The sequence below is a fragment of the Balaenoptera musculus genome, chromosome 8, assembly GCF_009873245.2.
Source record: "Balaenoptera musculus isolate JJ_BM4_2016_0621 chromosome 8, mBalMus1.pri.v3, whole genome shotgun sequence".
NCBI classification, from domain to species: Eukaryota; Metazoa; Chordata; class Mammalia; order Artiodactyla; family Balaenopteridae; genus Balaenoptera; species Balaenoptera musculus.
Window position 1 is genome coordinate 11,401,343 of NC_045792.1, and position 25,380 is coordinate 11,426,722.

A 25,380-nucleotide genomic window follows, 5' to 3' on the forward strand; every position below is an offset into this window, starting at 1 on the left:
ATGTTTTTCAAAAGTATAAATTTTAAACTGTACAAGACAAATGCCCACTCACTAAATTAGTGAAAACAACTCAAAAGATAAAATCAAGGGAGGCTTGGGGAAACATATGATATATTACTGATGGAGAGCCTTTCAGTATAATCACTTGGAAATAAAATCTGGAAACGCTTAATGAGAACCATGGAAATCGATCAGAACCTTTGACCCAGCACTTCCATATTGAGGGACATAACCCAGGAAGTACCTCAAAGGAAAACGAAGACTTCATTTCCAAGGACACGAACAGTTTTACTATGCATGACAGTATGAAACTGAAATTACTCAACCAGGGAGGGACTAAGTAAAACTACGTTATAGCAATACAAAGAGAAAAGGCATCTGCCATGAAAATCTAACCACAGAAAAATACAGACGTATGGAAACATCTTTAATATTGTGCCATGAAAGGAGAATATAGAACAGCATGCAGACAATGATTACAACCCCATGAAAATTAGGGATGTATGGTATGAAATAACAGAAAAGATGTATATTGGTCTCTGCCCCTGGTTACTGGCATCAAGCTCCTAAAACCCTTATAATTTCCTGGGTGACAGGAGTGTCTTTTGTTCTAATGAGGTGACTGGGGGGGCTGGTCATCAGAAAAGCCACGCCATGATTAGAGGCTTGGAGCTTTCCAGCCCATCCCCACTCCAGGAAGAGGAGAGATCTGGAGACTGAGTTCATGATGGATCATGCCTAAGTGATGAAGCCCCACCCCCAAATCCCAAAAGTAGGCGGTCCAGACCGCTTCCAGGCTGTTGAACACGTGGAGGTGCTTGGAGGGTGGTGGGGCTTGGAGAGGGCATGGAAGGCCCATGGCCTTCCCCATACCTTGCCCTGGGCTCTGGGCTCTCTTCCATCTGGCTGTTCACCTCTCTCCTTTATCATAACCTTTTATAATAAACTGAAAAATGTTGTTTCCCTGAGTACTCTGAGCCATTCTAGCAAGTCATCAAACCCAAAGAAGAGGTTGTAGGAACCCAGAGGTATAGCTGGTTGATCAGAAGAACATGTGACAACATAGGACTTGTGACTGGCATCTGAAGTGGGGGAATGTCTCGTGGGACTGAGCCCTTCCCCTGTGGGATGTGACACTGTCTTGAGGAAGACAGTGTCAGGATTGAGTTAAATTGTAGGACACGCTGGTGTCGGGGAATTGCTTGGTATGGAAAACACACATTTGGTGGCCAAGAAGTGTCAGAAGTATTGTGTGAGCAGAGTATTGAGACTATAAGGACAAAACAGGGAGTCTTTCCCACAGACACACGGCAAGAGGATAAGGAGAGAGAGCTTTAAAACTATTTGGTGTGAAAGGGGAAAGGTTGGGGGGAGGGATAAATTAGGAGGTTGGGATTAACATGTACACACTACTATATATAAAATAATCAACAAGGACCTACTGTATAGCACAGGGAACTCTATTCAATACACTGTAATAATCTATATGGGAAAAGAATCTGAAAAAGAATAGATACATGTGTATGTGTAACTGAATCACTTTGCTGTACACCTGAAACTAACACAACATTGTAAATCAGCTATACTCCAATATAAAACAAAATTTTTTAAACATTTGGTGTGAAAAAGCATTTTAAGTATTGTGTTTGTATGGCAGCTATTTTGTGGTAAATTTCGAATGATTATCTCAGAATCCTTTTTTAAATAGATCATATTGAAAAAGTTCTGCCTTAACGAGTGGTAAGCCACTTTCCCAAGAGGCCATAACAGAGACCTCTTAGCCATAAAATATGCCATTTATATAGGAACTGTTGGCTAATTTCTGGCAGAACACTGGTAATGTGACTGCATTTAGCGCTCCGGGTGGGTTAGTGGGTTTCTATTTCTTTTCTTCAAAGTTGTTATGGACAAGCAGTGAGGCAACCTGCTTGCCCAAGAATTAAGACTACATAACCCAGGCCTACACATTGCACGGCAGTGCCACACAGAAATTGCGGGCTCACTAGTGGTCAGAGTGGGTACCCGGGCACAGCGGGACACTATTCCATTTCCTGGCCTGTCTGTTGTCTATTTTCCTGAACAGCAGACATGGGGAATGCTCTGGGTGGGGGCCAAAGCATTTGCATTTACCACAGTTGACTGGATCTTCGTCAGAACCGTCTTGGCAATCCATGTCACCGTCACACGCCCACCGCTGGGGGATGCAGTGCCCGTTGTGACACTGGAAGTTGGAGGCCTCACAGGTGTGATAGATGGCTGCCAGCGAAAGAGAAGAGAGAAATGGTCAAGACGGCCCTCACCTCCGTGCTCCCATCACCATCAGGGGCCAAGTGGAGAGAAGGCTTGTACTAGATCACAGGTATGACCTGGGGCTGCCCTTAAGGTGGAATGCAGCCTCCTTAATGGGCAACAGCTTGAGGCTCTGAGTTTATCAGTGTTACAAGCACAGATATACATGTTAAAACATCAGTCACCTTCACAACAACTTATGAGGTAAGAAGGATTCCCCCTTTTACAGATGAGAAACAGGCTTAGGACACTAAGAAGCTCGCCCACATTCACAAAGATAATGAAGTCATAGCACCAGGGCTGTCCAAATCCAAAGCCTGTGCTTTCTCCACTCTACCTGGCTACTTTATCTTCTCACTCATCCAGATTCTGCAGGATAAGAACAGGCAGTGTGTGCTCAGGGGGCTGGGTCCTAAAGCTGGTCCCCACTGTGTGGAGGCCTCAATTTCATCATCTAGATTCATACCTAAGGACCCCTGTAAGTTCCGAAACGCCATGATTTTATAATTCTAAATAAACCACCCAATTCCAAATGTGGAAAACCTCAGGTCTGAGGAGAATAAAAGATGTACCCAAAACCTAGAATTATCTAACTTTCTGGACAGTTGAGAGAGACATCTACCAGCCAATAATACGTGGTGTTCTCTACAGTCATTAAAAGAAAAAAAAAAAAGGCAAGTGAAACAGAGCCACTGTTATAAATTAACAGGTTCATCTGCATACATGGGCTGAGGCCACCTGCAAGTCGTTTAGAAAACGTCCCAAAACCTCGGTCAAAGACTATTTCAAATGCATAGTATCTGCCTCAACCCCAACCAACACAACTAAACGCCTTCTGCATCAGATTTCCCTTTCCTCCTCTGACACAGAGAGCAGTTTGTGTCTGTTTGTTGCTGAAAGCCAGGGCTGGCCTTGTTTACGACCGGCATAAAATAATATAACCAAGACAGACGGGCTCTCTTGGTTTAACTGTGCGGACAGGACGTTCTAGCAACAGAAGGAGGCAAAACAAACAAAAGTGGGTTGTTGAGTGCACACCATAGTTATTTATTCAATCGAGATGGTTGGTAATAGTGACTCAAGGGTTGGGAAAACGGGCTTCCAATGCCCTCTAGAATTTCTACTGCCTTTGAGGCTATTTTTTTGCAATAGCCTGAAATACAAAGCACCTGATTTTTCAAACCACTTTACAACAAACGGTTGTCCATCATCTGTTGTCTTATCTCCTCAAAGACCAAGGCTATATCCGGTAGCATGCAAATAAGTCTACAGGAAGTTTCAATATTTTACAGCCTTTGGCAATCAGAATCCATTAAACATCTCTTTAAAATATACTTATCTCTGATAAGAGGAGTTAAGTGTATCATGCATGTTACATGAGCTTTGCCCCAGTAACAGCCATTGCCTGGAATACTTCTGATTTATTGGTTTTACAAATCTGACAGCCCTTTAAAAAGTTCCTCACCAAAGCCTTCCTCACTTTCATAAAAGATACTGTCGCCTAAACTCATTGCCATACTGATGTACTTGTTATTATTCAGCCTATGCATTTCAATTCCAGTTGAAAACAATTTCAGAGCGTTAATGGAGTTTCCAAATGACAATTCTGGGAGGCATGTTTGAGATCTCCAGATTCCATCACAGAAGCTGAGCCAAGAAAGACTAATTAATTTGCACCATTTCATTCAAGTGGCCAGGTAGGGCTGGAATGCTTAACATATTCCCTTTTTCTGAATTTTTCTGTCTTCTGAGTAACTTACTAGCTCTCTGACATTGAGTGCCTGATGAATGATACATGCTCAATCGATAATATTTTTTAATTACAAGGATGAAAGAGATGGACTTTAATACAGACTAAAGAATTTGGGGAAGATGAAGAATCCTTTGCATAGCAGGATTCACTGTGACTCTAAGAATAGAAACGCTAATGGGGCAAATGATCATGAAATTAGAATACCAGGGTTTCTAATAGAGGCCATTATCCTCCTACCTATTCTCTGACTTGGGCAGATCTCTCCTGACTCAGCAAGACCCTCTGTGACACCTGATCAAAAGCATTAGCCAAATAAAAGTGGGGCAGAAGAGATGAATTAATTACTGTGACAACAAAAGCACTGCCTTATGATAAAGCACTGGACTATTAGGAATGAATGAGGAAAAAGAAATGCTAATATCAACACAACTTGAATGATTAATAATGTAAAAAAATAACATAAAGCATAAAGAAAAGCGCACTGAAAAATAAAAGGCAGAATTTGAAAAAGAATCAAATAGAGGGACTTCCCTGGTGGCGCAGTGGTTAAGAATCCACCTGCCAATGCAGGGGATGTGGGTTCGATCCCTGGTCTGGGAAGATCCCACATGCCGCGGAGCAACTAAGCCCGTATGCCACAACTACTGAGCCTGCGCTCTAGAGCCCACGAGCCACAACTACTGAGCCTGTGTGCCATAACTACGGAAGCCCGCGTGCCTAGAGCCCATGCTCCACAACAAAGAGAAGCCACTGCAATGAGAAGCCTGTGCACTGCAACAAAGAGTAGCCCCCACTCGCCGCAACTAGAGAAAGCCCACGCGCAGCAACGAAGACCCAATGCAGCCAAAAATAAATAAATAAATAAATAAATTTAAAGCACACATATAGTACACCAAAAATTATACACATAAAAAAAGAACCAAATTGAAATTCTAGATATAAAAAACATAGTCATGGAAATAAAAACAGCTCAGTGGGTGTGTGAAACAGCAGATTAGATCCAGCTGAAAAGAGAATTGTTGAACTGGAAGAGAAATCTGAGGAAGTAACTCAGAGTCTAGCACACAGTCATAAGGAGACAGCAAATATGAAAACCAGAGGCATGAACACCAGAATGAGACAGTCCAGCAAATGGCCGATAGTTGCTGCTGAAGACAAGAGTAGACAAAGTAGCAAATAGATATAGCTGAAAAGATAGTGGCTGTAATTTCCCAGAATTGATGAAAAAGATTAAATCCTCAGATTTTAGAAGGAAAACAAATAGGATAAATAAAAATACTCCCACACCTAGGTAGGTGAAACTGAATAACAAAGACACAAAATGCAAAAAACCTAGAGACAACTGGAGAGAAAAGAATGTCAGACTGTTGTTTGAACAGATAATCTGAGAGGAGAATTTAAATCAATACAAAAGAGGCCAGAAAGAAAGGGAATAATTCCATCAAAATACTTAGGGAAAATTACTACAAATCTAGAAACCCAGATCCATCAGAATTCAGCTTTGAGATCAAAATAAAGACATGTTTCTATAAACAAAAACTTGAAGTTTACTACTCACAGATTCCTGCTACAAGAAACACTGAAGGACGTGCACAGAAAGGAAGCATTAGGTACAAGAAGCAGAAATGGTAGACAGGTAGGTACCTATAAATAAGTGTGGTCACTAAAAAATAATGATGACTAATTTTAGGATTTTTAAAGCGTAAAACTAAAATACGAAGTATTTCGTGTTTTAAAATACTAAATATATACTAAGTACGTCAGTATTGAAACTGTGGTCAGAGACTGGAATCAAAGCAGGTCTAGGGGAGGGGAAAGATATTAGGAATACGCATAAGATGTCTAGGGCAACAGCTAAAAGAACAGAAATGAAATGTTTACGTTCAAAATCAATGTGGGGGGGGTGCGGGCAGAGGGATAAAGGAAACTCAATTCCATGGAAAGCAAAACAGCGGGAGGGGAAGAGCCAAGAAAATGCCCGGCACAGACCATGCATGAGAGCTGAGGCCCACAGGAAGTCAGTCGACCCATTTTCTTTGGCTCTGCAGGTGACTTAATTTACTAGGCCAGGAAATGAAGTAAACCGCCACACATCAAAATGAGCTCACATCTGACCCCCGACTATTCTGAGATGACGAACAAGGAGAATCATCTTTAAAAGGTTTGGAAGCACAGCCATTGGAACAAGGCTGCAGTTGTGGTGCAAGCACTCTACACTTCCCCAGGTAGCCCTGCCAGAGAAAACCAGAGATGAGACGAGGAGTCTGCGACAAGCCCACCCACAGAAATGAAGCTGTTCATTCTCTGTGGAGGATCGACACATGCACCTAAAACACAAGTTTGACTAACGTGCTCGTGCTAACAAGATGTTCAGTCTCGTTCAATACCGCAATTTACAAACGGAAATGCCCAGGTGCACCCCTCTAATTTATTAACCAACTATCTGGCCAACTCAAAGCTTCCGAACAGCACTCATATGCTTCCTGGGCTGATGGCAGTTCCTTTGCGGACCTTGGTTATTCCTCCTTCTGCGGGCCAGGCTTGCACCCGGAGAGAAGAAATCGCCTGCAGTCCTTCCAGAAGCAGAGGTGCAGACACCGAGACTGCGCCAGAAAAGATACGGGGCGGGGGTGGGGGGAAGTTTACGAGGGAGTGGAGTCTGGTAACATCACAGATCAGCCAGTGTGATGTACCTGGCCCTTGAGGAGCCCCGTTTACTCCTTAAAGCCACGTAAGGTCACCTCTAAAGTAAAATGAATGGAGAGTTACAGTTGTGTACAATTACCCAATCAACAGAAGTTCTCTGAACTGGGCACTGGGAGAATATAAAGGAGTAAAAGATCATTTCTGCCCTTCACAAAGCAAATCTAAAGCAAAGCATACGTAACACACTGATATGTAAGTGTGGGACATGATAACAGATCTACTTTTTATTTGCTTTTACAAATTAGGAGGCATGCTTTGAGCTCCCGGATGCTGGGCGGTGTGTAAGAACTGCTGGGGTACTGTGGGGGAAAGGGAGATGAAGACACGGGACTTAAGGGATTTAATTCGCGAGAGTGAAGATCCAGTAACAGTGGATGGCAAAATGAAGCCTGAATGACCAGATCTGCCCTCGCCACAAAAGGGTTAAAGGAAACATCTTTACCTCCATCACTGGAGAGATTTAGGGTAGAACTGAATGACAATTTCTAGAGGAGGCTGCAGAGAAAATTTACTCATCAGAAGTGGGCTTTGTTTTCCTGCCTCCACAACTTCCCCAACTCCTTGCTCTCCCTGAGTCCACCATGATGTATACGGCCCTCGTTCATTCATTCATTCACAAAAAACAGTGGAGTGAACGAGAGTGAACTTAACACCCAACAGGAGAATTACAACATTACTTCTACCTTACACCACCCAGCCTTCCTCTCATACTCTAATGTTGTTCCCAAATTTATTTTCAATAAAATCTCACCCAAAACAGGTGCAAGCACAATTTAAGCTTTCACTGTTTAGGGAACCTCTTGATGCTGCATTCCAAAACATGAGCTAGTTCAATGCTACTCAGTGTATGGTCCCCAGACCAGGGGTCAGTCTGTAAACTCTGTTACTCGTCCTAAGGAAATAAGCTTGAGCCAAAATGTAAATCAACTCTATCACTCAGGAGACTGTTCAGTTGAACATGTTTTCATGGCAAGACCTTCTTAAGGAAGGCGGCAGAGAGTTGGTTAAATTTTCGGCACAAGCTTATCATAGACCAGCTCTCTGAGAAGCACTGATCTCGTTGGTTTCTAAGGTCCATTTCTTAGAGCCTAGATTCTGCGATCATGCAGGGCTGCAGTGCTACCCAGCACACGAGCAGGTAAGTGCCGCTCAGGGAGTCCAGGGAACACTGACCAGTACAGTTGGCTTCGTCGGACCAGTCTCTGCAATCGTTGTCCCCGTCACACACCCAGGAGGAGCGGATGCACATGCCAGAGCTGCAGCTGTATTCGTCAATCCGGCACTGGTGCATTTCTGCAGGTGAGACCACAGACAAGGATCTGAGCACAAAAGCTTGCCTGGAATTCTGTCTCTGAGGTCAAAGCTCCTAAGGGTTAGAGATGCACCCAATATCCCTATTACCGCTGATGATCCAGGATGCACGCGTGAAGACTTTAACCAGGGATGGGAAGTCCTCGAGGATGGTGCCCAAGTACAGTTGGCCCTCTGGATATTCAGGTTTTGCATCCACAGATTCAGCCAACTGTGCATTATGTACTATGTTTACGATCCATGGTTGGTTGAATCCGTGGATGCGGAATCCGTGGATATGGAGGGCCGACTATGGGACTTGAGCATCTGTGGATTCTGGAACCCACGGTGGGTCCTGGAACTGATCCCCTGTGGATACCCAGGGACGACTGGAGTGCGCTGCAGATGGGGCACAGGTGTGCTGAGATCCTGACACCTCACACGCTGGCCACCCGTTGCCTCTAGGCAACAGCGGCCTTGGCCATTTATCTTGGTGCACTTTACAAATGTCATTTTCTATGCTTCCTATGTTGGGAAGAAGGTTGGGAAGCAATGCTCTGGTTGCCCAGAAAGCCAAATTTTCAAGAAACAGAAGACTTCCAGAGACAGAGCCTGTGGTTTCAGAACAGGAGTAATGAGAATGTCGAGTGTGCTGATCAATGTGAGATGCTCAGCTCAGGGAAAGAGAGATCAGTGCTGAGCTCCCGAAACAGAAAAGCTGGTGACTTCCTGGGGGCAGAGCTCCTGGGATGCTGGCCGGTGGGGCTGTCTCAAGAAGGGTGGGGGCCAGAGACAAATGAACCAGGGCAGTCTGACCAGGACAGGAGAGGCAACTACACTGACAGCATCTTTTGTAGGCCCTGGGGATACTAACAAAACAGAATTTTCACACGGAATTGGAAAGATTCTAGGAAAACAGGAGTAGCCAAGCCCGGGGGCCCGGGGATGGCTGCCTCAGTGAGAGAGGTTGATGGTGGACTGGGAAGCAGATATTCACGAGGAAACAGTCTGGAGACTCACGAAGAGGACCTGGATCTGAGGTAGGGACCACCTGAGACCTTGAGGTGGACTCAGGCGCACCAGCGTGAATGGACCATGAACAGAGAATCTGAGGGACGGACACCATTTAATGGTCCAACATGTGTCCAGTGAGTGGGTGAGAGGACACATTAGAAGCAGATAACCACGTGGCGATTCCTCCCGACGAGAGCAAAACTGGCTGCACACGTTAACCCTCTGAGTGCAGAGGGGGACGTGGCAGGAATGAAGGGAAAACAGTGCAAACCCCAAGGACTGTTTCCTGGAACTTCGTATTTTTACAAAGATGAAGGAAAATTATGTAACCACTCCCCCCCCAGAAAAGTGCTCTGAGATCCAGGCTAGGAGCATTTCCCCCAGGCTCCTTATTTGAGTCCCAGTGAGTCAAACCCCCCCGCTCGTGATGATGCAGGCCCCGTCTGGAAGCACACGCACAGCTGGACTGGACCTGCCCCCGTGTACAGGCAGGGAGCCCACGGGGCCTCACCGACCCCTCCAAGGGGCGGGGTCAGCATCCGGCCCCCACACGCACTCCCCTCCAGGCCGGGGCACTCTGTGTATCGTTCCCTCCCGTGACAGTCAGCAGCTACGGGTGTGGTACCCAGAGCCCATCAACGAAGACAGGGCTGGTGAAACTGACAGGGGAGGATTACGCAAGAGGAAGGGCGTGGGAAACACGGTCCCAGTTCCCTTTTCTGACACAAACTAACTGTGTCACCTTGAATAAGCCCCCTGACCTCTATGGACCTCAGGTGTTTCATCTGGAAATCAAAAGGACTGAACTAGAGAATTCCCACCACTCCTTCAATTGCAACACACTATTTCCCTAAATAAAAATTTCCATTCAGAAAACAGATGCTCAAACAACGTTTGTACCATCCATTGACTTCTAACAGGGTTTACTGAATTAGATCAGTTAAAAAAAAAAAAGAAAAAAACAGTTCACAAAGGTATAGCTCTGAGTCTTCAGGACGCTAACGTCACAGCTGCCCAGAGGCGTGCGTGGGCTAAGGCTGTATAGCTGTTAATAACTGCCTGAATTCATTTAGAAATCTTCCTAATTCTCACACTCATGCGAACAGCATCTCTGCAAGGAAGCAGGGTCCATCACTTTATGAATGAATCAGTCCTACCATGTGAATGGAGGAGGTGGCCATGCAGCTGATGTCATAAATCCCACAATGGCTTTCAGAAATCCTCCATTTCCAACCCGTCCCATGAGGCAGGGTGCTGCCCCCTCTGGAAGAGGAGTCCTGCACATCACGTCCCCTTACCACAGTGACTTTCATCGCTATTGTCGCCACAGTCATCCTCAAGGTCACATTTGTAGGAGAGTGGGATACAGGTCCCAGACTCCTGGCAGCGGAACTGGGTGTCCAGATCACAGATGGTAGTAGCTAGGATGGGAAAGAGAGACAACATGCTCATTAGGTCCAGTCAACTCCCCCCAAATACAAACATCCCACTGGAAAGCCAACTGAAAAAGAGAAGGAAGCAGATTTTAATTGTAATATGAATTTCAACAACAGAATTGAAACCTAGACTTACAGGAAAAATAAACTGCGTGAGAACCTGAAATTTACAACCAAGGGAGATAAGGGCCTATCTTTCCATGGACGGCTTCCAGATCCGAACAGGGCTGGGAAGAGTGAGAAACCGTCATTGAGCTGGGAGACAGCATCATGTGTTACATCAGGGGTCCCTGGTACCGGTCCGTGGCCTGTTAGGAACCGGGCCACACAGCAGGAGGTGAGCAGTGGGTAAGCAAGTGAAGCTTCAGCTGTATTTACAGCCACTCCCCATCGCTCACATTACCACCCGAGCTCCGCCTCCTGTCAGATCAGCGGTGGCATTAGATTCTCATAGGAGCGCGAACCCTACTGTGAACTAGGCACGAGAGGGATCTAGGTTGCGCGTTCCTTATGAGAACCTAATGCCTGACTATCTGAGGTGGAGCTGAGGCAGTGAGGTTAGCGCTGGGGAGCAGCTGCAAATACAGATTATCGTTAGCAGAGAGGTTTGACTGCACAGAGACCATAATAAATCAGGTTTGACTGCACAGAGACCATAATCAATGCGCTTGAATCACCCCGAAACCAGCCCCCCGACCCTGTCCGTGGAAAAATTGTCTTCCACGAAACCAGTCCCTGGTGCAAAAAGGTTGGGGACCGCTCCACTAGGTAACCTCCTAAGATCCCCTCAGAAGTGACGGTGTCTTCCTAAATAAGTGGCAGAAATACCTTCATCTGGGAAACTACCATTAGGAGGCCCAGTTTTACACACGAAGCTGGGTCCTCACCGTACAGATGACAGAGGGAGGGTGAGGTAAAATTCTGCAGCAGGAACCGGGGCCCTGCAGTCAGGCGAGACAGGGTTTCAAATCCTGGCTCTGCCTCTTCCTCTAGCAATTAATTTTAACCTTCCTGAGCCTCAGTTTTCTCCACAGCAAAAGGAAGATAAGGTAACGTGGGCAAGCGCTTGTGATGACAGACACAAAGACCTGACAGGGGTCTTAATTCCACCAGCCACAACTTACTTCACCCAACCCCCCTGGGCTTCCGTTCCCGCTACTGTAAAATGGAGATAACACCTACCCTCCTGGCATTATTATGAAGGTCAATAAGAAAACAAGTTTGGGACCAGCACCCATCCTTAGGATGTGAATATAATGGGCTCTAAACAAATGTCACTTCTCCTCCCATCCTTCCTCTCGCCCTTCTGCCTCAGAATGTAAACATAATTCGATTTTTCTCCCCCTTCTAAACAGAAATTATCTGGGTTTAAGCATAAGCCCTAGAACCTTCCAGAAAAGGCTTTGGGAAAGAAGGCTGCTCCTAGAGCAGCCAATCCACAAGGAATGGCGTGATAGAACAGAATCCTGGGATGAGGGTGGGGAGCACCAGGAAGTAAGAGGCGGGCGGCAACCCTGCAGTCAGACGTGCCCGGCCGCTTTGATTTGCGGCTCCGTTTCTTCTCCGTAATTGAATTCATGGTGGGAGGCAGGGGATGAATGCAGAAATGACAAGACTGCAGGGGATTCACGTCAAAACCCCCAGCGGCTGACAGCCACCCAGGGCAGGAGTCTGCTGAAGAGGAAGGGGGATCTGCCGACAGCATCCCTCCCACGTCTGCCCTTGTTGCCACGCCTCTCCTCTTCCCTGGCAGCTGACGGGATGCCTCGTTTAACTTCCAGACAGCATTGCCCAGCCACGGCCTGCCCCCTCCTGCGGCCGTGCCCAGAAACAGGGTGCCTGCCCCCTCCTCCTTGATAAGGGAGACCCTCAGGAAGGCTCAGGTAAGTACCACCCTCCTGGCTCCCAGGCTCCACGTTTTATACCCTGCACCCCTCACCTCTGCCACATCTGACTAGTCCAGGACCCGAGCCGCGGGGAATTGCAAGAAAGCAGAGCAGAAAGCAAGTCTCAGGGGCTCGGGAGGGTCAATCCCGGCTGACATTTGCACCAAAACAGGAGGAGCGCAGAGCCAGCTGCATACTTCACTGCGAGGAGAAGCTTAAACTCTGCATGGAAACCAGTGAGGCCACAGCTCAGGGGCTGTGGGAAAGGAGATGGAGGGAGGTCTTCCTCGCAAAACACTGAACCAACATGAGACCCCAGCTCGTCCATCTAGTAGAAACCAAAGCCCAGGAATCCAAGGAGGAATCCCGAGCTACTGGACACAAGGTCATCTAGTTTACAGCTCTCTGCTTCAGCTACGCCTCATTACGTCTGGGCAGTTTTCTTGCAACGTGTTAATTCTAAGAAGTGTCTCCTCGCCCACCCTCTTCCGTAACAAACTCCTTTGCAGAATCTGCTCCGATGATGTTAATATCAATTAATGTGTGTAAGGAGCTTTGGCTATTCCCTCACAAATATCACACCTTCCTGAGACCCTGGTAGGTACAGGAGGTTTGATCAGTGTCCCTTTTGCAGAAAAGAAAAACACACGGAGAGGCTAGTGCTCTCCCAAATCTGCTGTTGGTAAGCTCCCCTCCCTCCGTGTGAAAGGCAGCCACCAAGGAAACGGAGGAAAAATGATTAAGGTCAGGTAATAACCTCCTATGCAGGGCCCAGATGAGTTAACGAGTTGACTGTTTCTGAAGTTGCTTTCTGGGAGGAGGGGCATAGGAACCTGCACGTGCTCTACAGATGGCTGGCAAAATATCTTCGCCAGAGGCAAGGTGGGTACACAGAGACGGGACACACCCATTAATCTGTCCTTATAGCACAAAATGATAAATGAGCTTCTGGATTTCCAAAGGCAAAATATTTGAAAGAAGAGAAGCCTTCAGACTGGTCTCTGGCTTCCCTGCTCTGGCCTTTCTCCCACCTCATTCATTCTGCCCACGCCTTTATCTTTCCAAAGGCAAAATCTTATCCTGTCATTTCAACGGTTCCAAACTGTTCTTCTGATAAAGTCCAAAGGTCCTTGCTACTCTGGGCCCCCGCACCAGTCCACCGTCCCCTTACCCCATGGCTCCCATGCAGATTCTCAATAACCCACGCTGCTTCCCTGCTCATGCAGCACACACTGGCCTAAGGGCTTTCGTCCATGCTGCTCCCTTGCCCGGAACTTTCCTCCCTCTACCTCTGCTTGGTTCACCTCTGCCCCCCCTTCCTAAGGACCTCCCCAAGTCTGATGGGGGCACCCTTCCTGAAGCTCATGGCGCTGCCCCATCACAGCGCTCGTGGCTCGAATGTACCTGGCTGGTTACTTCTCTGACCCTCCCTTCAGACTGTAAACTCTGTGTCCACTTTGATCACCAGTTTATCCCCAGGCCTATCACACAGCCTGGAACACATGGTCCTCAATAAACACGTGTTGAGTGAACGAGTGAACACATTACTGACTGACCCCTCCTTAGGAGACGATGTCGAAGCTACTAAAAATTAACTGAAGAAAGATGGCCAACTTTGCGGTAAATAGATTATCCATTATAAGTAGTTATTTGTTTGTCCTTAAACCCTGCTAAACAGAATCACATACTTTCGTGGTTGGACCTTAGAAATTACATAGTCCAAAGATGACATCTACGTGCACACATACCAATGTTCCCACAACCCAGGCCAAAGCTGGCATCACCAATTAGAACAACCTCTCCTGAGCCTGGCAGGTAGCCGGCACCAGCTGATTGGAGGTAACAAGGTAAAGCCTGTTTCCCATCTCCGACAAGGCTAAACATTAAATTTATAAATCAAGGACTATCACCTGGTCACCTGCCCCAGGTCACCAGCTCTATTCACAGTGGAAGAGCCACAGTCAGAGCCCAGACTGCCCGACTCCCAAATCAGCTCAGTTCCAACCATGCGACGCTTATTTGTAAATCTCTTGCAATGAGTAGCTAGCTTACTTAAGTGGGTTTGCTTTAATTAATAATAAATATCTAATATGGAAATGTGTTTTCTCCAGCCGCTTCAATGGGCATCAGTGATCATGGGGGCCCCAGACTGCAGGCCCCACCCAGGAGGCGCGGACCAGCCTTCCGAGTAATGGGAAATGCCTATCATCCCGAAAACTCGGCCAAGCGGGGACTCACGGCAGTTCCTCTCGTCGCTCATGTCCCCGCAGTCGTTGTCAAAATCACACCACCAGATGCTGTTGATACAGTTCCCATTGCTGCACCGATACTGGTTGCGGAGACAGGTGTTCTCTGGCCATCGGGGGAGACAGAGGAGGAAATGAAACCAATATCATTCTTCCTGCTGGACCACAAGGCTTTCTCTTTTGAGTGTCCATTTGTCTCACTCAAATAACATGCCTTAGACGGCAAAGGGGAAGGGAGATGCCGCACACACGTGCCCGCCGGGAAGCAAGCACCCAAGGAGGCCTCCTTCTCTCCTCTTTTAATTAAAATTGGAGAAGAGGCAGCTAGGAGCGTCAGAGGGGGTTACGACGATGAAAAAGGAGAGAGATGGTGCCAGGTGGGTCTAGTATCAATGTTATAAAATACTAATTTCACAAGGAACTCCTTAAGGGACTGTGTACAAAGATCCAAACATATATTCAGTATACCTATATAGTTTATACATACTATTGTCATACATATTCACATATATTCCATTTATTAACCAGGAGGGTTATGGAGATTTGCTTTACATATTCTTGAGGATTTGTTTTCTACCCCAGGACTTCTTCAAAGCAAGCAGTTACAATTCCTCACACTGAAAAAAGGGCACTGTTTGGTCGACTGGGTCGAGAACACGTGATGACTGGCCTCCTGTTTGGATAACTAAAGGCATTCTGACAGGGATATAGAGAGGCCCTCTTCTTCCCCTGCTGGAATTCAGTGTCCACTCCATTTCTTTCCAAACAACTTTAAGATGATGTCGAGAGCCTGAAAGAGAGTCTCCTGTGTCTTAGAAGAAAAGGTTCATTTTCTTTCCGTTTGTATTGCTTAAGAGAGCCCAGAAGGCCACTTTGGGTAAACGGAAAAACTAGACAGGAAAGAAAGATTTAGCAGGTTTTCAGGGGGAAAATGCTAGAATCCGTGTTGAAAGGGGGAGTGAGATGAGGCCGCTGCAGCCACTTGGCCAGGGCTTGGGAGGAAAGACTCGAAGTCCTCTACCCTATTGGCTGGAAAGTTCAGACGTTTCCAGGCTGGCAGGGGGCGGGGGGCAGGGGGGCGGGAAGCTGCTGGATGAGACGTGGTGAACTCTGAAGGAGTCCGACCAGACCCTTGCCCAAGTCAGGTGGTCCGACTTACGGAAGCTGGAGAAGATAGATGTGGGGCATGGATGAGAAGAGGAAGAGGTGGAAAAAAAAAAAGAAAGGGGCACTCAGAGGAAAGCCTGCATCTCCTGACATTAATCCTAAAAGCAACTCTTATTTTTAAAAGAACAGCATGGGCCTGTTCTGGATGAGGACTGAGGGATCACGGGCCTTGGAACCTGAACCAGGATGTCTGTATCTAGGGGGGTTTAATTTCTACCTTGGGCATTTTTAATAACCCCAAACATGAGTGCATCGAGGACACCTGGAGCGGGGACAGAAAGGAAGGGGGATGGTGGGAAAAGGAAAGGGACGCACCTTCTTTGACACATGTGTGGTTCTTCAGCTGATAGCCGTGAGGACACTCACACATCAGGTCCCCGGACGGGAGGATGCTGCCGGACACACCCTCTGGACACCTGCAGCTCCTAGTGTTGTTGGCCTTGGGCAGACACAGCAGGCTGCACGGCCTGGACGCACAGGTGGTGCTTCCTGGAAAGGAGACAGATGGCGGTGGCCAGGTTAGTAAACACCAGGGTGCACCAAACGCAGGCCTGAGACCCAGGGCGACCTCCTCCTTTTACAGACCCAGCAACACGAAGCTCAGGAAGAGAAAGAAGTGGCGAGTGTGAGCCGGGCCCCGGCTGGATCAGATGGCCCCGGAACCAAGCCAGGCACCCACGGGTCCTCCTGGGAATCTGAAATCGGGATGCTGAGACACCACAGGGTAGGTGGGGAGCTGGATCCGGGAGGAGAGTCATGCCCCATGGGTGTCACAGGTGCTGCAGGGCAAGCCAAAACCTGTACAAGTCAGAGCCGTGCAGGTAAGATCAGTCTGCAGCGTCAGGAGGGTAAAGCCGACTTATGGAAAGAAGAAAGGATGACACCAGGATGAGAGAAGAGGGAGGGAAGAGGGAGGGGGAGGGAGGACGGCTTTGCCAGGCCCAGCCCCAGTCCCCACTGGCGCACCTGCACCTCCTATATTGGGTTCCTTCCTATCCCCCTTCATTCTTTCCACAGCACTTTTTACTTGAGTTAGCTTGAGTGAGTTTACTATACCTTGTGACCCAAAAGCCCTTAATTAGAACATCCACCTGAGAAACGACAGGGCTCGGACAAAAATCTGGGCCTGCCCTTCTCAGTTCCTTTGAGCCAGGGCACAGCTGCTGAGCTTAATGAGGAACCAACCAGAGACCCATTAGGCAATAAAGCCACATGCAATGAACCCACGTTAAGGACCAGTTCCTGTTGATCTAGCCCACTGTTTCCAATCTTTTCTCTGGTCCAGCTTTCCAAAGAGAGAGCCAGTTGGAGTCCATACAATCCTCCACTGCACTCTCAAGAGAGGACTTCTGTGGATGCGCAGCGATGGGAAAGGTGTCTTCTACCCTCCACGTCTTTCTGGGAAGGAGAGAGAGGACCCATAACAACTTCCTAACAACTGAAAATATGACGCAACTACAAAGCAACGTGAAAGCCACGTAAATTAAGAAATGTATTTTTTCCTTTTGCCTGTGACTACTCATGACCAAAACTGGGAAAAATAAACATAAATGCTTGGATAAAAACTCAACTGATAAAGATTCTTCAGCTGTGCCATCTCATGGACAGAGAACCCCACCAGAATCAAATCCAAGTAATCGGTTTCCAGCCAGCCAAGATCTGAGCTCTGCCACGCCTCTGCTGGTCTGCTGGTTGGGAAACAGGGTTCATTAATGACAATCAGTACTCAGATGGGTGATGACACACTCAGAAGCCTTGGATGTGTTGGCACCTCATCGGTGTTTAACTGGCATTACAGATAAAAATAAAAACCCCCATGGTACAGCAACAGTATTGCTTTCATGCTAAGGATCCAAGAGCACAAGGCATTACCAAGTAGATAAAATACACACATCCACAGGGGGAGATCTGTATGACAAAACATTCAGAAGGGGTTTGCAAGTGGCTCCATCAACCTATAGGCTGGATTATCTAGTGAATAACCTGCTGACTGGAGCAGAAATGCCAGAAACCAGCTCTCCCTCATCTGTTCCGTGGCAGACACTGTCCCTTTATCTCAAATACACCTGCCGTGGGCTGCAGGAGGGAATGTTGAGCTGCCAGTAACGAAAACAACCCCATCTGGGGTTCTGGAACATGTTCTTTGTATTCAAAGGATGCTGTACTGTTTGACGTTCCAAGAAATTGAACAATAATAGAATATTTGAAAAATACTCAACGACAGGAGTATTTTCACATGGGTCATGTCTGTAAAATAACACAACTGACATTTTCACATGCAGGGCAAATGTTCCCACCCAAAGAAGCAAGAGGCGAGAGTACAGTGCCCAAAGGGAGATGCAGTAATTCAGGACATTGGTCTCAACAGACTTGAATGAATCTGCAGCCTGAGAGGCAGGGCCAGGGACAAACCCCAACCTAGGCAGCCAAGTCACCGACCCCAAGAGTTAGGCAGGGCAGGAGCGTGTGGGCAGGTCCAAAGCCACAGTACAGAAAATGGGAGTGCTAGTTACAGAGAACCCGGGAGAGCACGGAAGGAGGATTCAGCAGAGTTCCACCACAACACAGCTAGAGATCCCTCACCCAGGATGCCACAGTCTTTTGTGGGCAAGGTGGGCAATGTGAAGAGTGGACAGCTGACAGCCTTCATCTCCAAAGATGTTCCTTTCGAGGACCAAACACTTAGCCCCACAGTGTCTTCACTAGGCATAGTCAGAACATTTTTAGATTTCCTCTTTGGAAAATTCCCCCAGAACCAGTTTAGGAGCCAAAATTGCTATTATCTTGCTTAACTATCTACATACTTGACAATTACCAAAATCAAATCCACCCCACATAATAAATATCTGCCTTCATTATAGATATTGAAAAGCATGTGCTTACTGCAGGCTCTGAAGGAGAATTCCAAGAACTCCAAAATATTTTAACCCATTACAGCATCAGTTGCATACATTAATAGCCTTGCAAAGTAAGCTGTTTTAAGGAAAAAACACTCTCTATGAAGAGTTAATTCCAGTAACGCTGTGTAAAAAACAGCCAGGTATAAAGACAAAAAATGCATCTGTTTATAACCAAATATCCCAAAGAGGCACTTTGCAAGTGAACAAAATTCTTATCCTAAACAAGAATCAATCAAAATCTAGTACTTCTCGATCACTGTTGTATCCCAAAGTACTGCTAATCCAACAACAGATCATAGACAGAACAGAGCCTGATGGTTTTACTGAAGTTCAAGCTTTGAAGTCAACTAGGCCATGGTTCAAATTCTCACCACTTACTAAATGTGTGATGGAGAAAAGGTACGGAACCTGACTTCCACATTCTCATCTATAAAATGGGAATAATAATACACATGGACTTGGGAAAGGTTAACTGAGGTTATATAAGCCCACTGAGCAAGTTAGTGTGGTGCTTATGACACAGCAAAATCCCTTAGAGTAAATGTCGTTATCACTTTACACATGGCTAGTACAAAGTCCTGTGTGTGTTAGGAGCAGACAACAAAGTTAATAAAGCTTGACTGGCACCAGGGATTGCCAATACCCATCGTGAACTTGCAATACTCTCAGTGTCTGACAAAGCAGGCAGGATAGAGCAAACAAGTTTAAGGCCAAGAGGCACCCACAGCACACAGGCAGTGCTGGCAGCCAAGTGCCACCGCAAATGCTTTGATTTAACCCAAACCGGCCTGAGAGATGACAAACTGGCTTCACTGGCCCTGTGTCTGCGGGCAGGAGGTCCTCGGGAAGCAGGAGACAGGCCATGATTTCCCCTGTATGTCTCAAAGAGTCACCTTCCTTTAAACTAGCCAGAGTAGCTCCGGGGTCACAGCAGTGACCGCATGGCAGCTGGGATGAAGTGACCGGCCAAGACTCGGGGTGGGGAACCGGGGTTTACAGGTTCATCGGAACACAGTGTTGCAGGAGCTGAGACTGTGTGCTCAGCCAACACATGCTGACAAGCACATGTCAAAATGCAGACCTGCTTTTCTGGACGGGGAGGTAACTTGAAGAAATGCTGAGAATTCCCTCGGCTTGCCAGCGGGGCGGATCAGTAGGGCTGGGTGTCCTCCGTCAAAGGCCCTGAGACTTCAGCCCCTGGAGCTGGAAAGCATGATTCCTTTCTCTCTCCTTACTTCATTCTTTTTTCTTTTTTTTATCTTTTTCTTTTTTTTTTGTCTTTGCGTGTGTGTGTGTGTGTGCACGTGTGTGTGTGCGCGTGAGACCCTGGGGTGTGTGCATGCGTGTGTATGTGTGCGTGTGCGTGTGCGTGTGTGTGCTTTTTTTGTATTTTGTCTCTCTGCCCTATTTCAAAACAGGCACCTCCTCTAAGAAAGAATGTGACTTCTTCGTCTTGTGGCAGAACTGGAACAAAAGCCCAGCTCCTAAACAAGGGAGGGGTCTTTGGGAAAGCTAATTCACATCTGAGATTTTGTTCCCTAATCTAGAAACCATGGATCATAATACCAGCCCTGCCCACCTCACGGGTCAGCTGTGAAGACATAACAATAATGCAGACTTCCATTTCTAGGATACTTTAGAGTTTTCTAAGCGTGTTCTCATGCTCTCTTCATTAGTCCCCAAAGGATAGCAATGATATCTATAACCGTATTATTTCAACCCCTTGTCAGTTTTCTCTTAGCACAGGGCCAGCCAAAAACCACAAGACAATATCAACGTTCTAGTTCAAAACAGGAAACCTAGCAGTCTGTCAATAAAGGAGAGTCAGCAGACCCAGGATGCCACTTAATCCTGCTGAGATAAAGAGGGCTCTTCTTAAAGGGACTATTCTTCTGGGGAGTGCCCAGATCCCCCTCCTCTAGAATCAATAGTATGGCTGGGAGATAAACAAGGGGCAAGGGCCGTGCAGTAAGGAAGAAGGTATCCTACTGAATAGCCTCGGACCCCAGGACCAGCCAGTCGGAGCCTTGCAGCAGTCCTTGAAGCCTCAGCCCACAATCTTTCATACACCCATTCTCCACACCCACCAGCAACCCTCCCCACCCCCATCCCTTCTTCTTTCAACAAGTATGAATTCAGCAGCTACTGAGTGCTGGTCATTGGTAAGATTACTGAGCAAAAACAAAGACAGAATCTCCTTCTTCATGGGGTTTAGAGTTTCACAGTGGGGACAAGCGAATTAAGTCATCATATAACTAGATCTCGCATTGCGAGGGAAGTAGGGCTCAATGAGCAATTGGTCATCTGAGCAACCAGAGAAGACGGGACTCCTGTCGGAAGCTATGCACCCAGCACAGCGTCGCTCCCTGTCAGGGTGCCAAGCGGAGATTAAGTGCACACTGGGCCTCTCCAGCTGCAACAGAAGCCACACCACCCATCAGTCTGGGGCCAAAGGCAGGAGGAGGGTGTAATTTACCCACCGAGCACCAGCGTTCCAGGCAGGCAAAAACATGCTGTCTTCCAGCTCTTTGTGTATCATCAGAAAAGAAATTAAGATGTCATAGGAAGAAGTTAAATAATGCACATGCTGTCATGACAGGCTGCCAGATGCTGCTTGATCAGAGACTGCCCACACCCAGCCCCTTTCAAGAGATCAACTCGATAGAGATTAAGGAGGAGATGCTGCCTTACCGGTTGTTTTTCCCCGGTAGAAAATCTTCAGGTCCATGGGCCCCGTGAGCCGGCTCGCCAGAATCGCCATCTCAGACCCGCTGTACTTGGAAGCTCGGAATATGCTGAGCTGTGACCAGTCATCCCAGTAGATCTCATTCTAAAAAGGAAACCTTTGTTAGTCAGCTCTTCTGTCTTTTTTTTTCTGGACCCTCATTCAGAACAAGAGCTCCATCGTGCAGTGGACACTAACATTCACTGGCTGAATGATCCGCCTGATCAAGATTTGACTTAAATGCAGGAGTCAGTGATTTTATCCAAACCTCACCAAATAACCACACTGAAGGAACCACCCCAAAGAAACTATCCAATAAGCATCCGATAAGTTTGACCACAAGTTGAACCCTTCCGTAGAAAATCTGAACAACCATTTTGTGTTCTAGAGTCGAAGCACAAGTGACAGGCCATCCCCCAGAAGGCAGAGGTGGGACAGGGCTCATCTCAAGACATCAGGGAATGAAGAGAGCAAACCTCACAAGAGACCAAGACACAGAGCCAGGGACTTCCCTGGGGGCGCAGTGGTTAAGAATCTGCCCGCCAATGCAGGGGACACGGGTTTGATCCCTGGTCCAGGAAGATCCCACATGCTGCATAGCCACTAAGCCCACATGCCGCAACTACCGAGCCCACGTGCTGCAACTACTGAAGCCCGCGCACCTAGAGCCCGTGTTCCGCAACAAGAGAAGCCACCGCAATGAGAAGCCCGCGCACCGCAATGACGAGTAGCCCCAGCTCACCGCTACTAGAGAAAGCCCGTGCGCAGCAACGAAGACCCAATGCAGCCAAACGATAAAAAATTAAAAAGAAAGACACAGAGCTAAAATGAGGCTACTGACCCTGAAAGGCAAGCCAGGAATTTTCATGGGATGCAACCTCAAACTTGGAAAGGTGAACAGTGAGTACCCTGGACCCCTGGCAGCTCTGTCTGGCATCCCTCCCGATGGGCAGAAAGAAACCGCCTCCAATTCAGAAATGAGCTGATTTTCTAAGTTACATAAGCATCTCTGCAGAAACCCGGAGACAGCAGGCTCTACAACTCAGTCTGCTCCTCACCTACACTGACAGGTTGCCCAGTGCTGGGACAGGTGAGGCCCACCTTAAAGACAGCAATGGCGTAGGGGTGTGGGAGGTTGTCCAGGATGACGGAGCGCTGCCGGCCGCCGAAAGTGATCCGCTCGATGCAGTCCAGGTAGGCGTCCGTCCAGTAGATCCACCGCTCGTCCACGGCGATGCCGTTGGGCCACTTCACGTCCTCCGACACAAGACGATAGGCAGCCGAACCATCCATGTTGCTCCGGTAAATGCCAGGCCTCAGGTCCCCCCAGTCGGTCCAGAACATCACCCTGGCCAAAACCGGGGAAGAGCACACATCCCATCAGAACTGGGGAAGTGGGAGCCCAAAAACTGCTCCGAAGAGATAAGAATTCAGCCACTTAGTTCAGCATTGTTATTATAATCTCTAATTCTAATATGTAAAGCCACTTAATTACTTGACCCCCAAATTCTTTTATTGGAACTTATCTATGGATATAATCAAGTTATGCAAAGACAATGTACAAAGATGTTCATCACAGCATTGTTCATACTAGCCAAAAAAAAAAATATATAGGTGTGTATACACATATATATTTAGGTGTATATACATGTATACACACAAAAATGTTAATCTATAAAGTGATACATTATGGTACACACAAAAGAATATTATGATGTCTAAAGATCTACATGTGCTCACATAAAACAATCTTCAAACCATATTAAATATTTTCAAAATATGCAGAATAGTAAATATCCTATAATCCTTTCTGATACGCGCGTGTGTGTGTGTGTGTGTCTGTGTGTCTGTGTGTGTCTGTGTGTCTGTGTGTGTCTGTGTTTAAAGGGCATATACGTGTACATGGGTAAAAATAAACTCTGAATGATAACTGTTAACCAAGAAACTGTTAACAATGATTACCCCTAGGAAATGTGAGGGTGAAGAGTTAAGAGAAAGGAGGAAACAAATATTTTTCATTTCATAAACTTCTACTCTCTTTTAAAATTTTTAATCAAATGCATATCTTATTTTCAGAATTTTCTTTTAAAAATCGATCTAATTCTCAATCATAAATGCTAGAAAGCCTCATCCAGAATTTCCCTTTTAGCTCTGTTTCCTTAAGTTAATAATAAATTAATAAAAAGCACCTCTGCATTTCCCAAGTGCATACAAATTGCTGGTAAGAAAACACAAGCTGGGGGGCAGAGAAAAGAAGCAAGGGGTTAAATGTGTGAATCACATGTTAAACTCAAGATAAAGACTCCCTACAATATCCAACCAGGCCTGACTATGTCCAGAGAGACTTTTAATACTACCTTTTGTTAGAGAAACACCCCACAGCTGTGAGACATCTGGGTGCGTACAGAGATTCTGATGCTTGCTAATGGAAAGGGGATGGAGTTAGCCGCCCAGGATGACTAAGCCATGGTTCCAAGACTTGCAGGTCATAGATTATTTCAACCACAATCATTAGAAACAAGTTTTTGTCCAGCAGTTTGCCTTTCCATGAGAATCTGTCTGTTGTAGCATTGGACACCCATGGATTTCCTTTGGGACCACACTTACCCGTCTTGGGGCACGAGGACCAGAGCCCTGGGCCGATCAAGCACAGAGGAATTGACGATCGTGAGTCGGAAGTCGCCATCTGGATTCCCCACCTGACAAAAGAAAGGAGGGGAAAAGGCCAAGATGGGTCTGAGCTCCTTAAAAGACCCACATTGCAAAGTTTCCTACTTGGCTCCCGCCTACAGATGGGTCCCTTTACGGCCGCCTGATTCCCCTACAGACTGATCTGGAAACCTGCCCTGATCTCCAGCCAGAATGAGTTCTTCCCTCCTCTGGCTCAGGTGACAATTCTCACACAGTCTGACAGCAGAGCCAGTGCCACCTGTGCCCCCAGTTCTGGGGGCTTGATGACTTGCACGAAGTAAGTGCTCACTGTGTGTTTACTAACTCCACCCGCCTCCGGGGCTCCAAGCTCCAAAGCCACCAATGGCTCTGCTTTGTCCACAAAACAAATTCTCAAAGTCACCGCCTTGCCGTTGAAGAGTCTCCACAGACTCTGCTCTCTCCACATTCTCTCCTTCACACAGGCTCCTACACCTTTAGGGAAGCTGGTCTTCTCATGGTTCCCCAAGCCTGACATACCTGCTCCCGTCTGCTCCCGCCATATCCGCCCCCAGGCCCACCTCCTCTGCTGACCCTTCCGAGCCGCCTCGATCAAGGGGAAGCCACTCTTCTTACACCATTGCACACACAGTGTTTGAGTTGTACACTGTGAGCGTGTGGACACTGAAGCTTTACCTGCACCCTTGTAGCAGAGCGCTGACCACACTCAGTTAAAAAAAGGAGCGAAAGAGTAATCACAAGACCACCGACGCACCGCTCAGTGTGTGCCCGGCGCTGTGCATCTTTCCACGCCCTTCTCTCAACCGCCCCGTGAGGGGAACACTCCAATGATCCCCTCCTCGATCAGGGCTCAGCTCAGATGTCCCTTTCCAAGACACTTTCTCTCCCCAGTCACACAGTCACATTGCCCCATCTGACGTTCTTTGCAGCACGTGGCACCAATAGGACGGATGGACTTATTTCTTCATGATTTTGCTTCCTCCACTAAAACCTAATCTCTCTCAGCACAGGGACCTGTGTGTCTTGCCTCCTGCTGTATCATCATGACCTAAAACCGTACCTGGCACAAAGCGTGCCCGAAAACAGCACTTGTCAAATGACTGAGTGGATAAAGGAATCCTCATCTTACAGATGAAGAAACTGAAGCTTAGAGGGGATAAGAAACTTGCCCAAGTCACTTAGCTACTAGAATAAAGGCTGAACCCAGGTCTGTCTCTCGAGTTTGTGGCTTCTGTCATGCAACTTCTCCCATCTCTCTGGGTCTCTCTGCTTCTACTGTGCCTTCCAGTAAACCACAA

At 47.1% G+C, this 25,380-nt stretch overlaps 1 protein-coding gene across 2 annotated transcripts in view; it reads right to left on the reverse strand.

The window, feature by feature from the left end:
* The window catches only part of SORL1 (sortilin related receptor 1), a 160,436-nt gene that overhangs the window by 43,166 nt on the left and 91,890 nt on the right, over positions 1–25,380 (reverse strand). For both annotated transcript variants that reach the window (XM_036860931.1, XM_036860930.1), the window contains 8 exons: positions 24,020–24,111; positions 22,514–22,760; positions 21,379–21,517; positions 16,103–16,276; positions 14,613–14,726; positions 10,351–10,473; positions 7,922–8,041; positions 2,131–2,256 (listed from right to left, as the gene is read on the reverse strand). In XM_036860931.1, the coding sequence (XP_036716826.1) occupies positions 2,131–2,256; positions 7,922–8,041; positions 10,351–10,473; positions 14,613–14,726; positions 16,103–16,276; positions 21,379–21,517; positions 22,514–22,760; positions 24,020–24,111 (1,135 nt within the window). The remainder of the gene's footprint in view (positions 1–2,130; positions 2,257–7,921; positions 8,042–10,350; positions 10,474–14,612; positions 14,727–16,102; positions 16,277–21,378; positions 21,518–22,513; positions 22,761–24,019; positions 24,112–25,380) is intronic.